At 33.1% G+C, this 19435-nt stretch overlaps 1 protein-coding gene across 1 annotated transcript in view; it reads left to right on the top strand.

Annotated features, from left to right (window-relative positions):
- LOC111630375 (lysine-specific demethylase 4C-like) overlaps window positions 1–19435 on the top strand; it is a 102461-nt gene that overhangs the window by 32367 nt on the left and 50659 nt on the right. The window contains exon 2 of the mRNA XM_023374464.1: window positions 1921–2095. Within this exon, the coding sequence (XP_023230232.1) occupies window positions 1958–2095 (138 nt within the window). The 5' untranslated portion in view covers window positions 1921–1957. The remainder of the gene's footprint in view (window positions 1–1920; window positions 2096–19435) is intronic.

Genomic DNA, 19435 nt, shown 5'->3' with positions numbered 1-19435 from the left:
TTACCGAATTTCAAGATTTTATTTTATCCATAAAATATTTATTTATATTTATTTTTTAAAATCAACTGCCACTTTATATCCAATTTATATTAATATTGTAATTTTTATCTAAATATTATATTAATCTAATATTTTAATAAGACAGCCCACTATCCCGTTTGTACATGAAAAATTCCTTGTATAGATGATTTCCATTTTACGTGTGTTTTGGCCAAGCAAATAGTGATCACTCACGGAACCCCCGTCAACATTCCACCTAGGGTTCCGCGGAACCCAGGTTGAAGACCCCTGACCTAGGGCATGCAATGTTGGATGGAGGATCGAGGCGTCTTGGTAGTGTCAAGGCTATTCCTGGAAGTGCTATGATTTTCTTTGCTCTTTACAGTACTGCTGGTGTTGGGTCGTTGTTTATCTCCACAGAGCTGGATTGTAACAGAAAATCATTGGTTCTAGTGATGAGGTCATTTTCTCTGCACAAAACAAATCTTTTGTCCTTGCCCGATACTAAGAGCCTCAGATTGTTCTTGGCAAGGAATTTCGTTACTGCCTGGTGGTTTTTGCGACTATTTGATGCATCAGATATTTGCTTTGTTATAGCAAGTTTTGTGATGACTTCTAATTTCATTTGCTGGTACATGGGTGCAGTCTGGCAAAATTTTAAAGCTGCTAATGTGGCTGGGATTAACTGGTCGAAATCTGATCTTGTAGGAGATGAGATGTACTTGGGACCCCATTGCAGTGTGTTATGCACAATTATGGGCACATTCTCTTTTGTATAGTTATAATATGGAGTGGTTACTGCTACCATTTTTTGTGTACGTGATGAATTGAGTAGCCACTGGAGCTTTTTGTTCAGCTTCTTTTTAATTTTCTGTATGGCGATTGATGTTATACTTTGCACTTTGCCCAGTTGAACGTACAACGTGGAGGGGGTCACATGCCTTAGAAAAATACAGATGAGCTACATAGGTTTTTTGCTCTGCTTCTGTGAAGCACTTGCGTTTATTTCTAATTAGCTTGGTCAAAAGGGACTGTTCTACTTTCGGAAGTATCCCTCATACGCACTCTGGAAATTTTTTGTGCTTAAGCCATATGCACTTGGGAACCACTCTTTTTGCTCTGCATTTCAAAAGAAATTGTAATTGGGCAAGCAGTTTTTGCCACAGTTTCTGTAGCTTCAGCAATGTGAAAAAAGAGTTTTTCACAGTTTCCATTATGTATAGAAATAGTTTGCGATATAAGAAAATCGTATTAACACAGAACTCGGTGCTTGTTATCAAGAAGCTATACAATTTTGGCATGAGTTTTATTTATTTAACTATTTCTATACTATAAATTAAAATATAGCCTAAAATTTTACTTTTTAAATTTATAAATTACCTAATAGAAGCAAAATTTAGCATTAAATCTGATATAATAAATGAAACAACTAATTTAGAATTAAATGTGTTCATTATGAGCTATATATATAAATTATTTCTATTTTGGTTATTACATATTACACTTTCTATCAACTCTCATAATGAACACATTTAATTCTAAATTAGTTGTTTCATTTATTATATCAGATTTAATGCTAAAGTTTGCTTCTATTANCCCTTAAACAAAGGAAAAGTACGTCCTTTATGAAGGCATAGAGCCTTTACTACATGAAAATGAAAATTAATGAATACACTGTGTACAGTAATTTACCTGATAAGACAGACCTCAGAGAAATACTTTGAGGCATAAAGCTGTCTATAATGAAAATTAATTAACTAAGGATTTTTTTGCCCTGCCAGGCTGTGGCCGAGTTATCTGGACTGCCGGGTTATCGAGTGCCTAGTTTTCGAGACTCTACTGTATTATTATATGGTTGTTGTTTATTTATATGTTTAATTCCTCCATAATATTAATTTGAATATTTTTTTTTCTATTTAGCTTGATTAGAAAAAATAAAATTCAAAAACAAAGAAAAATGAGTTCTTCAAGTGGAAACAGTTCAGGTGTTCCACGGATTTTAGTTTTTCGACCAACAGTTGAAGAAATGAAAGATTTTCCAAAATATATTGAATATATGGAAGCTAATGGTGCAAATAAAGCAGGATTAGCAAAAGTAATTATAATTTTAATACTTAGTATCTAGAATATTCTGATATATAAAAGTGCCCTCATTTTACGCCAGTCATGCATTTCTGGAGGAGATGGCATAAATAGAATTGATATATAATAAATCCATTTTACTACGGAATAATTAGGGATATGCCTCAGATTTTTCAATTAAAAACATGTTTAGTACCGAATTCTATGCGTAATATATAGCACTGAAATTTTTACTAATACAAAATAGTAATAATACAGAAATTATAACTTATTTACGTACATTCATATCAATGATGCAATTTTTATACTGGTACTGTATTTTTAATAAAAGAAAAGTACACTTCATGCCAATGTTTAACTTTATAATGTAAATTCACTAGCATGTTGTGGTGTTACAAACTGTGATCTTTAGCAAATAAAAAGTAAACTTTTTTTATTTGCTAAAGGTCAGCATTCGTAACGCCACAACATGGTACTGTATTGTTTTTGTAAAGTAGTGTTGCTGGAATAGCTTTAGTTTCTATGATGATGGTCCTAGTTGAGAATCATTCATCAATGATGAGCTAGACTGAGGATTATGAACATTTGTAAAATATGAATTTAAAATTGTTTGTCATGCTTTTCTTTTCCTCTTTTTGAGAATTTCATAAAAAGGTGCTAAGGCTTCATTTAAACTTCTCTTTACAAAGTCATTTCATTTTTCATTCAGGATCAATTTCACGAAATCATTCTTCAGTTAATGAGTTGGCATTAATAAGAAACCATTTAAAGGTGTCAATAGTTGTAATGATGATAACACAGTTTGGTTTATCATCATTTCTCTCCTTTTTTGTATCTCCAATGTTCTACCAAATTTTCTAATATCTCTAATATAAATATTTGCATTTAGCAATTGCAAAAGTATTCTACATGTTGTAGAAAAAGTTTTTTGGGAATATCTGAAATTAGTGTTGTTGTCAATTGGCATAAATCAGACCAATGTAAAATGAGGGCAGCCTGTACATAATTTTTACTATATATTATAAATTGCTTCTTGATAACAAGCACTGAGTTCAGTGTTAACACGATTTTCTTATATCGCAAGTACTTTTGACGAGTATTATATTGTCGTCCTCAGGCGAAAAAGAACAAATATGAAAAAAATAGAATGTGCAGAGTGTTCCAAGTAGAAAACAGAAAATTTTCTTGTCAATTTTTAAATTATAATGTTTGGTAATTCCGTTGGTAACGTGCAACAAGATTTTGCAGGCATTCGAAAGATCTTAAATCCACACAACTAGCAGTGCATGCGTTGAGGAGTGATTGTACTAATTGTTCAACTCTTGGTGCATTTTGTTGTTTAAACGCTGGTATAAAGTAACCCATATTTCGGGCAAATCGAGGGTAGGGACGTTGCATGCGTCCGTGGTCATTGTGAGGAGTGCTTCCCAAATAAATGTAATTCTTTTGTTATTACAATGCTTGAGCAATGCTGTGATCATAACGGGTTATAGCCCTGCTGTATAACTTTTCTGGCGAACTCTGTGGTCTGTCTTCCTTTGTTTATATCCTCCTGATGTTCTGCGATATGGCAAGCAAACATTCTTGTTGTTGCCCCTATATACTTCTCAATTATCCCTGTTATTGGATTTTCTAGTTACCGATTTTTCTAAAATGTCAACTTTATCCCAATCGTTGCATATGCTCCTGTGTAGGCTAGGTAGGAGAGTTAAAGGAAGGGTAAAGCTGTATCGCTGGAAAATACGGCTGATAAGTATGGACGGTGCTCCTAGGTATGGCAATGCTGATTGTGCTCTAGACATTTCTTTTTTGCTATATAGTGTGGTAAATGGGAAAAGGGAATCTTTTATCCTACGTAGTACATGTGTAAATTTGGCACCTGTGAATCCAGTGTGATTTCCAATTCTACTTTTATTAGAGCTTGCGATGAGGGAAGTAGCATCGCTCTTCTGACAAGAGCCGTTATGGCGACGTTGACATACTGCAATGGTTGAAATGCATCAGCTGGAATGATATAGGGGATCATGTTGGATTTATAATGCACTGTAAACTGTGGCCCTTCTAATGACTTCTGTATCCGCACATCGAAAAATGTTATAGATTAATCCCACTCCTTTTCCCAGGTGAAATTGATGGTGGAATGGATGCTTGAAAGTTGCTGCATAAACTGGATAAACTCCTCTTCTGAGTTTTCTTATATTAGTAGGATGTCGTCTACATAGCGTAAGTATAGTGATGGGTAGCATATAGCATGTGGGGCGTTGAAAGTTTTTTGTTCCACATCTCTCATAATGAGCTTGGCTAATACTGCGGAGAGAGGAAAGCCCATGGGAACTCCTTGCTTCTATAAGTAGACTTTCTGGTTGAAGCAGAAATAGTTGTTTTCGGTGATGAAGATCAGCGCTTCACGAATGCCTAGCACTTATTGAATCGTAAAACCTTTTCTGAGGAGCATAGCATTGGCTAACATTACGGCTTCAAATATAGGAACGGATGGGTATAGGGATATCACGTTCATTTTGTAGAATATGCTGGTATTGCCATGTGCTTTTGCCATGTTGGAACTAATGATGGTTTTGGCATCTATAGAGGAAGGAGTGACATGTGGTGATTCCGGAAGTAGCTCTCGTAGAAACTTTGCAAGGGCTTTTTCCAGGTGGTAAGTGGGATGTGACCTTTTGTTTACTAATGGTCTTAGTGGCCAGTTCTCTTTATGCGTTTTTGGCTGAAAAGATAACCTAGGGCAGGGGTCTTCAACCTTTTACACTTTCGGGAACACTTTGAGCTCAGGGTTTTCTTGAAGGAACCTCGTGTTTAAGTAGCGAATAAAATAGTTTATCAAAGCTTTTTTTCTACTCAAATTTGCAAAATTATTCTTGTATCTTTTTATTTAATATTAATACAAACATCTTAATAAAACAACGAATAGTGAGGTAGTGAATCGTGTTTTATTTTATTTATTTTCTAGAATACATTTTATGAATAATTAACAAAAGGAACAATATTTTATATTATAACAAATGAATAAAAAGAAAATTCTTTTAATGACTTGACTGTGCTTGTTTTTTTATTGCAAAGCATTTTTACATCAGGAATAATTGTTGAAATCTGCCACTTAACGTCATCTTTGGCATTCAGTCTGTTTGTGTTTTGTTTTTGTGGCAGCATACAAAGAGATTTTTTACATATATAGGTCGATACAAATGACATTAAATGTTTCGCAGCTCTTTTGGCAATTTCAGGATATTTGTTCCTAATGTCAATCCAAAAATGCATAATATCAATTTGATTAAATTTTAGTTTTAATCGAGTGTTGGCCGTTATATCAATTTGTCCTTCTCTTTCTTTTATTGGAGTTCGGAGGTGTCGCAGTCTTGAAAAAGATTTTGAATTCGAGATAATTTTCCTTTTTGAACAGGAAAACATTCGCGAAATGTTTTTTGCAGATCCTATAAATGTTGGACCAAATTATTTTTTACATTTTAATTGAGATTAGCGTTACTGTCTACTAAAATATTGTGCAAATTAGGAAAGTATTCAACATTTCCTTTCAAAATGCAAACTGCCCAAAATTTCAATTTTAAAAGAGTAGCATCGATTTTACTTTGTACCCTGAAAATATTGATATTTGTTTCTTGGAGTGATGCGTTGAGCTCATTTAAATGGGTAAAAATATCTGCTAGATATACCATTTTCTGAATCCAAACTGCATCATTTAATTTTTGAGATAATTGAGGCGCGCATTCAGATAAGAAAATTCTTATTTCATCTTTTAATTTGCAAAACCTTGCTAACACTTTTCCACGAGATAACCAACGGACGTCTGTGCGCAACAGTAGTGTTTTATATAAACTTCCCATATTTTCACACAATAAATTGAAAACTCTCGAATTTAATGGCCTTGATTTGATAAAGTTTATAATTTTAACGCAATTGTTAAGTACGTCTTTTAGCTCTTCTGGCATTTTCGTCACTGCGAGAGCCCGTCGACGAAGACGACAATGAGTACTTCTCGTGTGAGGATTTTTTTGTTTCACGTGTGCAACTACGCCGTTCAATTTACCGAGCATTGCCTTGGCTCCATCGGTACATACTCAATGACATAATTCCCGAGATATATCTTGCTTTTTGAAATATGAATTTATCAAATTAAAAATTTCTTATGTAGTTGTTCTGGTTGGCAAACTTTTGCAAATTAGCGTATCTTCTCGAGTAGCCATTCCATGGATATATCTCGCGATAACGAGCGAGATTGCTAATCCAGCTATATCTGTAGTTTTGTCGAGTTGAATAGTAAATCCATGTTCGGAAGCTCGCGAATGTCTTACGAGCTCATTTTTGCAAAAATAGACGTATCTTTAACGTGCCTCAACTGTAGTATCCGAAAGGGGGATACAATCAACTAATTTAGCACGTTCTTTCCCAATAGTGGTAGTAACTACATCTTTTACGCATGGCTTAATTAATTTTTCTGCGATCATACAAGCTTCACCCTGTTGAGCAATACCATAACTGACATGATACGATACTTCCAAAGTATTATCACAATCGTTTTTTAAGGTCATTTTTGTCTTTTTTATATTCTTTGACTCATTACATTTTCTTTTAAAATACTCAACATTTTTATTTTGTAAAGTTGGATTATTTGTTTCCAAATGTCTTTTCAGTTTTGCAGGATTTAAACTGCTATTGTGCATCACACGTTCGCATTCAACGCGTAACCTTTTTGGTTCATTTTTATCACCAATCCGTGTAAAACCAAATTTTATGTATTCTTCATTATACTTTTGCTTTTTATAAATGGGTAACTCTGAATCACCAGACAACTTTTTGGTACTAACATCTGGTTCATTGTCAACAGTAGTAGCGAAACTAGTTCTGCATCCGTGGAATGAAGCTTACTAGTTTTCAACCACATATCCATTATTGCTATGGTAGTCTAATTAAATTGTAAATAAATAATAAGAGTTATCAATTATGATATAAAAACAAAATAAATACTCGCTTGTACGTGATTGTATTTAACAGACAGAATGAGATTGACAGAACTAATATGCGACGTCATGCGTCTCGATTGGTGTATTTGAAGCACATGACTTTTACCGAATTTCAAGATTTTATTTTATCCATAAAATATTTATTTATATTTATTTTTTAAAATCAACTGCCACTTTATATCCAATTTATATTAATATTGTAATTTTTATCTAAATATTATATTAATCTAATATTTTAATAAGACAGCCCACTATCCCGTTTGTACATGAAAAATTCCTTGTATAGATGATTTCCATTTTACGTGTGTTTTGGCCAAGCAAATAGTGATCACTCACGGAACCCCCGTCAACATTCCACCTAGGGTTCCGCGGAACCCAGGTTGAAGACCCCTGACCTAGGGCATGCAATGTTGGATGGAGGATCGAGGCGTCTTGGTAGTGTCAAGGCTATTCCTGGAAGTGCTATGATTTTCTTTGCTCTTTACAGTACTGCTGGTGTTGGGTCGTTGTTTATCTCCACAGAGCTGGATTGTAACAGAAAATCATTGGTTCTAGTGATGAGGTCATTTTCTCTGCACAAAACAAATCTTTTGTCCTTGCCCGATACTAAGAGCCTCAGATTGTTCTTGGCAAGGAATTTCGTTACTGCCTGGTGGTTTTTGCGACTATTTGATGCATCAGATATTTGCTTTGTTATAGCAAGTTTTGTGATGACTTCTAATTTCATTTGCTGGTACATGGGTGCAGTCTGGCAAAATTTTAAAGCTGCTAATGTGGCTGGGATTAACTGGTCGAAATCTGATCTTGTAGGAGATGAGATGTACTTGGGACCCCATTGCAGTGTGTTATGCACAATTATGGGCACATTCTCTTTTGTATAGTTATAATATGGAGTGGTTACTGCTACCATTTTTTGTGTACGTGATGAATTGAGTAGCCACTGGAGCTTTTTGTTCAGCTTCTTTTTAATTTTCTGTATGGCGATTGATGTTATACTTTGCACTTTGCCCAGTTGAACGTACAACGTGGAGGGGGTCACATGCCTTAGAAAAATACAGATGAGCTACATAGGTTTTTTGCTCTGCTTCTGTGAAGCACTTGCGTTTATTTCTAATTAGCTTGGTCAAAAGGGACTGTTCTACTTTTGGAAGTATCCCTCATACGCACTCTGGAAATTTTTTGTGCTTAAGCCATATGCACTTGGGAACCACTCTTTTTGCTCTGCATTTCAAAAGAAATTGTAATTGGGCAAGCAGTTTTTGCCACAGTTTCTGTAGCTTCAGCAATGTGAAAAAAGAGTTTTTCACAGTTTCCATTATGTATAGAAATAGTTTGCGATATAAGAAAATCGTATTAACACAGAACTCGGTGCTTGTTATCAAGAAGCTATACAATTTTGGCATGAGTTTTATTTATTTAACTATTTCTATACTATAAATTAAAATATAGCCTAAAATTTTACTTTTTAAATTTATAAATTACCTAATAGAAGCAAAATTTAGCATTAAATCTGATATAATAAATGAAACAACTAATTTAGAATTAAATGTGTTCATTATGAGCTATATATATAAATTATTTCTATTTTGGTTATTACATATTACACTTTCTATCAACTCTCATAATGAACACATTTAATTCTAAATTAGTTGTTTCATTTATTATATCAGATTTAATGCTAAAGTTTGCTTCTATTAGGTAATTTATAAATTTAAAAAGTATAATACTATATATACATTATTTCTACTTTGGTTTGGTTTTGTAACAAAAGACTGAATTTATAGTCTGGCATGCTGCAAGTTTTTTTATATGGTTATTTATATAACCACCTAAAAAGAGGTTTTTGGACTAGTAAACAAATTATGTCTTTCTAATCTGACTGTTTACTAGTCCAAAAACCCCCTTTTAGGTGGTTAGATAAAATAACTGAATAAGCTGACTAGTTTTATTTTATTTATAAGTTTATTTTTTTATATGGTATTTTAAATATAATAAATGGCTATTGGTTTAATTTTTTATAAGAAATTTATGATAATAATGCTTTTCTTGTATCTTCACTTCAACTTGTGAAAAATTTAATATGTTTTTAAAAGAAGTTTCTAATGCAAAACACTCCAGAAATATCTTAAAAATTGCATTAATCACTTTAATCTCTCATATTTAACTAATCTTCATCAGGATAAACTTACAAAAGAAATGACAGTTACATCTGAGTAGAACAAAAAATTTAAAACATTTCAGAATATACAACTTAAATGGTTTCATTCTAGTCAAACACAATAATTGTTCACTTTGTAAGTTTGAATACATTAGAAATTAAAGTGATTAATGTAGTTTTTAAGGTATTTTTGAGTGTTTTACTATTAAGCATTACATTTCTTAGAATTCAGATTAGAAACTATTACTATCAGATGTAATGAGGGCACCAATGCACAGGGAGTTTTTGTAAATTGTTTTATAAGTTAGAAAAACTCAATGAGTTTTTCTATTATGGTGTGTGTCAACAACTTTACTATAATGTGAAATTTTAAAACTGAACTGATCTATACTAATATTATAAAGAGGTAATGTTTGTACGTATGTAAGTTTGTATGCAGCAGGTAATTTCCGAAACTACTCATCCGATTTCAAAAATTCTTTCATCAATATTTAGAATGGAACTTCAGGGTGGACATAGGCTGTATATTATTCCGTTAAACATTCATATAAATTAAATTAAAAGATATAATCTAGGTTAAGGCTTTTATGTCCAACAGATGGCGCTATGACTACGATGCCCTAAGTTTGCTTTTCTGTGAGGCATTATGCTTTTCTGTGAAAATGAACTAAAGTGGATCACCATCTATTTATATAAATAAAAATGTAATGTTCGTTTGTTCCTACCGATTCCTTTGAAATTTTGACACAACGCTGCATTCGAATACGCACGTGTTTTTATATAATATACATGTCAAAATTCAACCCCACTGAAGGGAGATGGTTAGGATTAAGGCTTACAGTAAAGAATTCTGCTTCTATTTATACTATTTTAGATGCGGGTTTTTGCATTTTTGATTGCGTTTTAATAGGGTACGTCAACAGAATGTACACTAAGAAGGGATTCTTCGATATTCCCCCGCGGGGGAGAGAGACAGGATTAAGGCTTACCGTGAAGAACTTGGCTTCTATGATACTATTTTAGATGCGGGTTTTTGCATTTTTGATTGCGTTTTAATAGGGTACGTCAAAAAAATGTACACTAAGAAGAAATTTTTCGAAAAATTCCCCCCACGGGGAAGTGTTACAAATTTATAATAGATACATTTTGAGCCACAGCAACACATGGTGGGGTCTGCTAGTTTCATATACAGGCATACTACTGAATTTCCAGCACCTTTTTGGTTCTAAAGCCTTGCCAGAACCAAACCACTAATCATTTTGCTGGACTAACCATTCACATAAAATAATAATTCATAAACACACTTTGAACTCATTAATTATACACCTTCCATGTGTATAATATGTATATGATTTTTCTAACAATGATTTGCTTCTTGGAATCACTGTCTGCATATAATTTCAATATTTTGTCTGTTTATTGTCTGATTGTCTGTTTGCTTCTTTATATCATAAACAGTTGAACCAATGAACAATATGCTATATGCCACACATCTTACACATCAAAACACCACAACCAATCTTTTTCAGCAGTTCTACTTTATCCTGTATTGATATGGATGGATGTTTACATGTCCTACCACTGACACTTTTATCTGTCTTAGAAGCCATAGCTAGGTTAAATTTAAGTAAAATAAATTAAAAATATCACAAATTGCAGTATAAAGAAGAGCAGTGTAAATAAGTTCACCCCAACAATGCCATCTTTGGTCATCCAGTAAGTCTGGGAGTCATGGGAATTTCTAGTTCCCTCTTGTAATTTTGTCCAAATTAAAGCCAGACCATCAGTTGTTAGAAATTTAGGTGTTGTACCTGAATTGAAGTAAAATTGATATGAAATTATTTTAAATCTTCAGGAAGATTGTATGTTGTTTTATTTTAATATAAATTTGTAAAAATTCTTTTATCTGAGTTTGTTCAAGTAATAGAATGCTTGAAAATAAAACATCTTAAGAATTTTATTTTAGATGATCATTAAAAATATAATATATTATCTATTAAAGTTTGTTTTTTAACATACAGAAGTTGTTCCTTGTCTAAAGCTTTTATAATAGACAAATGTGTATTTATCAGATATGTAGTGATAAAAAAAAAAACAATTTGTTGAAATAGTTTTGAAGGAAAATTATAGATTCTTTTATATATACAATGTGGATGCTGTAAGTTCATACAATTTTTGAAGCAAATGATATCAGTTTCAGGTTAGGCTGTTCAAAATATTAATTGTTAAAGAGAATTGTAGAATAAGTGGAAGATGGAACACTTTGAACTTAGTTCTTTGCATCACAGATTCTGAGGATGAATAGAGTATCAGTCCAATGATAAACTTTTCATTTGATGATTTTTTTGTAGAAAGGAAAATATTTTGTATAAGCAGATAAATTTGAGAGCTATTTGATAACTTTGCCATTATTTTCCATCTGATGTTAGCCAAAATGTTTTTTTATGCAATACCTCAAAGCTTGATCCCAAAAGAAATAAGTTTTTGAATTTTACACACCTGAACCATTTATGGTGCGATCATGCAAAAGATCGGTAAACAAACGTTTTTGAACCCCTTCTGGGCTCTGCTTCAGGTTCCAATCAGTTTTTATAAAGACGTTCGATATTCGTTATACGTAGAAATCTGTTCGATCATGTCGAGGAAACGACATGATCGAATGGTTCAGGTGTGTAAAATTGGTAATATATAATATGGTTCAGGTGTGTAAAATTTTTGTCAATCCGGTGTGATAAATAGTGAATTTGTTTAGTTTTTGAATTATTAGAAAAATAGTGTGACAACTTATCTATTTCTATTGAGAGCCCAGATAGTTTCCTAGCATTGCATTACATAAGCAAAGGTTGTTAGTGACAGACCTGAACTTTATATATGTGAGTAGTAAGTAATAAAAAATTGTTAACAAATGAAAAACCAAAATAATTACTACATGTAATAATTAAAAATATATTTATTCTTCTAAGCCCAAATATGTACAATAACAAAATTAAGTTAGCAAAAATTAAAAATATAACAAAAGGATATTTTATTAAATCCAAAAAACACAATATATATAATGTACAAGAAACTTTTCCTGACACTTGGGGACTTATAAATTAAATTATAACTATCTTAGAATGAGCAATTATTTATTGTGACATTGTCATCACAATGCTGGGTTGCAATTTTTAATCATATTTTTCATTTCTTTAATTCAAAATATATGCTCTTCTTCACCTCATATTAGTACTGTATTGTAGTGTCTAGCCCATGCATATCATATTTTTCTGTTAGCAATGGAGTCATGCCAGTCATCTGTCTTAACTGCTTTCAGGGAAAAATTTTGAATTGAAATAACGTGACTTCTGGTTTGCATTGGAAGTTCATATATATAGTTAATTGGGGCCTCCTGCCCCTAAGCTTTCTATATCTGCTCTTGATTTTTATCTATCTAATTCTTCTCAAGATTAAAGAAGGATGGACTGACAGAAGGCAACAGTAGAAATTTATAGGTCTACAGTTTTTTCAAATTGCAGCCCAGTTATCTCCAAAACCAAGAAGCAAAAATATGAAATGGAAATCTATTGAAAATTTTAAAGGAAATCTTACAAAGGAACTTGAAAGCCTTGCTTTTACCTCTCTCGATCCATAGTTCCATCTTGTTCAATCTCAAACTTCACCTCCACCTTATAGTGTGGTTGTGGTGACATTACATGATTATACACACTTGACTCTATGTATTTAAGTGGCTAACATTTTTAATTCTAGTAATCTTTCTTTAAGTTGTGTCATTGCCCTTATATTTAATCTTTTTATAATTTTTCACTGTTGTTGTCTGATGACAATTTGGGGTAGGAGATCATTTTTTAACTTCCTGTGGAAGTCTCTCTGAGATGTTGTTTCTTGGTTCGATGACATAGTAGGTTGCTGCATCAGTCGCCATAGTAAGGTGAGTTTAGAATTTTGTCTGGGCAAGGTGCAGTAGTCTATCCTTAATAAAATAAAATGCCCCAAAATAAATAAGAAAACAAACTAAAAAATAATCCCAAATTAAATATAACAGATTGGAATAGACTCCTTACTATGTATACACTTATAGGTCTACCTCAGATAATGTAGAATCCGGATTGATCAAGGCTACTGTATTAGGATTTTGATTATTGGAAATTTCAACAATATTTTGGTCTAGCTCAGGGGTGGCCAACAGCTTTTGCCCCCAGGCTGAATTGGAAAGAACTTTTTTCACAGGCCAAACCAGAGGCTATCCTAGGAAGATTTTGAGGTGGTGCAAGATCTTGTTGTGATATCACCCCGTAGAGACTAAATTGTACATAGAGATTACAGATATATTTTTCATATTATCATGCTTTATCAACATTCTATGCTGTACTTAAGAGATTTGTAATGTTCTAAATGCATAGTGAGTTGTTGACCCTTTTATAATATATATATAAAAGGGTCAACAAAAGTCAAAAGGGTATATAAAAATTTTCAGGTCAGACTTTTTCATTGAGCTATTCGGACTTCAGTAGCTAATATTGAAAGATTAATCGTGGGCCACATAAATTCATTCAACGGGCTGGATCTGGTGCACGGGCCATATGTTGACCATGCCTGGTCTAGCTTGTGATGAAATTCCTGAAAGTCCACATCCTAGAATAGAAAGAATAACATAGATGTTAAATTAAATGCCCATTCAGTCCATCAGATAAAAACTAATATGTAATAAAATCATGTGTGTTTGTATGTGTGTACATATTGCAGATTATAATATTGATAAACAGTATAACCTCAGTTAATGAAAGTACAGTAGTCTCAAACTCGGCCTAATGTGGACCGAAGGGTGGCCGAGTTTGTGAAAATGCTGGGTTATCGGGAATGGGGTTAAAAAAATAAGTGTGAGTGTTTCCTCAGAAAATACTGTACTGTACTGTACTTGTATGTATTGTTTACTTGAGAATACAACAGAGAATAAACTGCCCAAATACCCTTAAACAAAGNCTCAAATTTGCAAAATTATTCTTGTATCTTTATTTAATCTTAATACAAACATCTTAATAAAACAATGAATAGTGAGGTAGCGAATCAGGTTTTATTTTATTTATTTTCTAGAATACATTTTATGAATAATTAACAAAAGGAACAATATTTTATATTATAACAAATGAATAAAAAGAAAATTCTTTTAATGACTTGACTGTGCTTGTTTTTTTATTGCAAAGCATTTTTACATCAGGAATAATTGTTGAAATCTGCCACTTAACGTCATCTTTGGCATTCAATCTGTTTGTGTTTTGTTTTTGTGGCAGCATACAAAGAGATGTTTTACATATATAGGTCGATACAAATGACATTAAATGTTTCGCAGCTCTTTTGGCAATTTCAGGATATTTGTTCCTAATGTCAATCCAAAAATGCATAATATCAATTTGATTAAATTTTAGTTTTAATCGAGTGTTGGCCGTTATATCAATTTGTCCTTCTCTTTCTTTTATTGGAGTTCGGAGGTGTCGCAGTCTTGAAAAAGATTTTGAATTCGAGATAATTTTCCTTTTTGAACAGGAAAACATTCGCGAAATGTTTTTTGCAGATCCTATAAATGTTGGACCAAATTATTTTTTACATTTTAATTGAGATTAGCGTTACTGTCTACTAAAATATTGTGCAAATTAGGAAAGTATTCAACATTTCCTTTCAAAATGCAAACTGCCCAAAATTTCAATTTTAAAAGAGTAGCATCGATTTTACTTTGTACCCTGAAAATATTGATATTTGTTTCTTGGAGTGATGCGTTGAGCTCATTTAAATGGGTAAAAATATCTGCTAGATATACCATTTTCTGAATCCAAACTGCATCATTTAATTTTTGAGATAATTGAGGCGCGCATTCAGATAAGAAAATTCTTATTTCATCTTTTAATTTGCAAAACCTTGCTAACACTTTTCCACGAGATAACCAACGGACGTCTGTGCGCAACAGTAGTGTTTTATATAAACTTCCCATATTTTCACACAATAAATTGAAAACTCTCGAATTTAATGGCCTTGATTTGATAAAGTTTATAATTTTAACGCAATTGTTAAGTACGTCTTTTAGCTCTTCTGGCATTTTCGTCACTGCGAGAGCCCGTCGACGAAGACGACAATGAGTACTTCTCGTGTGAGGATTTTTTTGTTTCACGTGTGCAACTACGCCGTTCAATTTACCGAGCATTGCCTTGGCTCCATCGGTACATACTCAATGACATAATTCCCGAGATATATCTTGCTTTTTGAAATATGAATTTATCAAATTAAAAATTTCTTATGTAGTTGTTCTGGTTGGCAAACTTTTGCAAATTAGCGTATCTTCTCGAGTAGCCATTCCATGGATATATCTCGCGATAACGAGCGAGATTGCTAATCCAGCTATATCTGTAGTTTTGTCGAGTTGAATAGTAAATCCATGTTCGGAAGCTCGCGAATGTCTTACGAGCTCATTTTTGCAAAAATAGACGTATCTTTAACGTGCCTCAACTGTAGTATCCGAAAGGGGGATACAATCAACTAATTTAGCACGTTCTTTCCCAATAGTGGTAGTAACTACATCTTTTACGCATGGCTTAATTAATTTTTCTGCGATCATACAAGCTTCACCCTGTTGAGCAATACCATAACTGACATGATACGATACTTCCAAAGTATTATCACAATCGTTTTTTAAGGTCATTTTTGTCTTTTTTATATTCTTTGACTCATTACATTTTCTTTTAAAATACTCAACATTTTTATTTTGTAAAGTTGGATTATTTGTTTCCAAATGTCTTTTCAGTTTTGCAGGATTTAAACTGCTATTGTGCATCACACGTTCGCATTCAACGCGTAACCTTTTTGGTTCATTTTTATCACCAATCCGTGTAAAACCAAATTTTATGTATTCTTCATTATACTTTTGCTTTTTATAAATGGGTAACTCTGAATCACCAGACAACTTTTTGGTACTAACATCTGGTTCATTGTCAACAGTAGTAGCGAAACTAGTTCTGCATCCGTGGAATGAAGCTTACTAGTTTTCAACCACATATCCATTATTGCTATGGTAGTCTAATTAAATTGTAAATAAATAATAAGAGTTATCAATTATGATATAAAAACAAAATAAATACTCGCTTGTACGTGATTGTATTTAACAGACAGAATGAGATTGACAGAACTAATATGCGACGTCATGCGTCTCGATTGGTGTATTTGAAGCACATGACTTTTACCGAATTTCAAGATTTTATTTTATCCATAAAATATTTATTTATATTTATTTTTTAAAATCAACTGCCACTTTATATCCAATTTATATTAATATTGTAATTTTTATCTAAATATTATATTAATCTAATATTTTAATAAGACAGCCCACTATCCCGTTTGTACATGAAAAATTCCTTGTATAGATGATTTCCATTTTACGTGTGTTTTGGCCAAGCAAATAGTGATCACTCACGGAACCCCCGTCAACATTCCACCTAGGGTTCCGCGGAACCCAGGTTGAAGACCCCTGACCTAGGGCATGCAATGTTGGATGGAGGATCGAGGCGTCTTGGTAGTGTCAAGGCTATTCCTGGAAGTGCTATGATTTTCTTTGCTCTTTACAGTACTGCTGGTGTTGGGTCGTTGTTTATCTCCACAGAGCTGGATTGTAACAGAAAATCATTGGTTCTAGTGATGAGGTCATTTTCTCTGCACAAAACAAATCTTTTGTCCTTGCCCGATACTAAGAGCCTCAGATTGTTCTTGGCAAGGAATTTCGTTACTGCCTGGTGGTTTTTGCGACTATTTGATGCATCAGATATTTGCTTTGTTATAGCAAGTTTTGTGATGACTTCTAATTTCATTTGCTGGTACATGGGTGCAGTCTGGCAAAATTTTAAAGCTGCTAATGTGGCTGGGATTAACTGGTCGAAATCTGATCTTGTAGGAGATGAGATGTACTTGGGACCCCATTGCAGTGTGTTATGCACAATTATGGGCACATTCTCTTTTGTATAGTTATAATATGGAGTGGTTACTGCTACCATTTTTTGTGTACGTGATGAATTGAGTAGCCACTGGAGCTTTTTGTTCAGCTTCTTTTTAATTTTCTGTATGGCGATTGATGTTATACTTTGCACTTTGCCCAGTTGAACGTACAACGTGGAGGGGGTCACATGCCTTAGAAAAATACAGATGAGCTACATAGGTTTTTTGCTCTGCTTCTGTGAAGCACTTGCGTTTATTTCTAATTAGCTTGGTCAAAAGGGACTGTTCTACTTTTGGAAGTATCCCTCATACGCACTCTGGAAATTTTTTGTGCTTAAGCCATATGCACTTGGGAACCACTCTTTTTGCTCTGCATTTCAAAAGAAATTGTAATTGGGCAAGCAGTTTTTGCCACAGTTTCTGTAGCTTCAGCAATGTGAAAAAAGAGTTTTTCACAGTTTCCATTATGTATAGAAATAGTTTGCGATATAAGAAAATCGTATTAACACAGAACTCGGTGCTTGTTATCAAGAAGCTATACAATTTTGGCATGAGTTTTATTTATTTAACTATTTCTATACTATAAATTAAAATATAGCCTAAAATTTTACTTTTTAAATTTATAAATTACCTAATAGAAGCAAAATTTAGCATTAAATCTGATATAATAAATGAAACAACTAATTTAGAATTAAATGTGTTCATTATGAGCTATATATATAAATTATTTCTATTTTGGTTATTACATATTACACTTTCTATCAACTCTCATAATGAACACATTTAATTCTAAATTAGTTGTTTCATTTATTATATCAGATTTAATGCTAAAGTTTGCTTCTATTAGGTAATTTATAAATTTAAAAAGTAAAATTTTAGGCTATATTTTAATTTATAGTATAGAAATAGTTAAATAAATAAAACTCATGCCAAAATTGTATAGCTTCTTGATAACAAGCACCGAGTTCTGTGTTAATACGATTTTCTTATATCGCAAACTATTTCTATACATAATGGAAACTGTGAAAAACTCTTTTTTCACATTGCTGAAGCTACAGAAACTGTGGCAAAAACTGCTTGCCCAATTACAATTTCTTTTGAAATGCAGAGCAAAAAGAGTGGTTCCCAAGTGCATATGGCTTAAGCACAAAAAATTTCCAGAGTGCGTATGAGGGATACTTCCGAAAGTAGAACAGTCCCTTTTGACCAAGCTAATTAGAAATAAACGCAAGTGCTTCACAGAAGCAGAGCAAAAAACCTATGTAGCTCATCTGTATTTTTCTAAGGCATGTGACCCCCTCCACGTTGTACGTTCAACTGGGCAAAGTGCAAAGTATAACATCAATCGCCATACAGAAAATTAAAAAGAAGCTGAACAAAAAGCTCCAGTGGCTACTCAATTCATCACGTACACAAAAAATGGTAGCAGTAACCACTCCATATTATAACTATACAAAAGAGAATGTGCCCATAATTGTGCATAACACACTGCAATGGGGTCCCAAGTACATCTCATCTCCTACAAGATCAGATTTCGACCAGTTAATCCCAGCCACATTAGCAGCTTTAAAATTTTGCCAGACTGCACCCATGTACCAGCAAATGAAATTAGAAGTCATCACAAAACTTGCTATAACAAAGCAAATATCTGATGCATCAAATAGTCGCAAAAACCACCAGGCAGTAACGAAATTCCTTGCCAAGAACAATCTGAGGCTCTTAGTATCGGGCAAGGACAAAAGATTTGTTTTGTGCAGAGAAAATGACCTCATCACTAGAACCAATGATTTTCTGTTACAATCCAGCTCTGTGGAGATAAACAACGACCCAACACCAGCAGTACTGTAAAGAGCAAAGAAAATCATAGCACTTCCAGGAATAGCCTTGACACTACCAAGACGCCTCGATCCTCCATCCAACATTGCATGCCCTAGGTCAGGGGTCTTCAACCTGGGTTCCGCGGAACCCTAGGTGGAATGTTGACGGGGGTTCCGTGAGTGATCACTATTTGCTTGGCCAAAACACACGTAAAATGGAAATCATCTATACAAGGAATTTTTCATGTACAAACGGGATAGTGGGCTGTCTTATTAAAATATTAGATTAATATAATATTTAGATAAAAATTACAATATTAATATAAATTGGATATAAAGTGGCAGTTGATTTTAAAAAATAAATATAAATAAATATTTTATGGATAAAATAAAATCTTGAAATTCGGTAA

Source organism: Centruroides sculpturatus, unplaced genomic scaffold (genome assembly GCF_000671375.1).
Source record: "Centruroides sculpturatus isolate CEXI.00-Female unplaced genomic scaffold, Cexi_2.0 scaffold672, whole genome shotgun sequence".
NCBI classification, from domain to species: domain Eukaryota; kingdom Metazoa; phylum Arthropoda; class Arachnida; order Scorpiones; family Buthidae; genus Centruroides; species Centruroides sculpturatus.
This window is presented reverse-complemented; position numbering and strand designations above follow the sequence as displayed.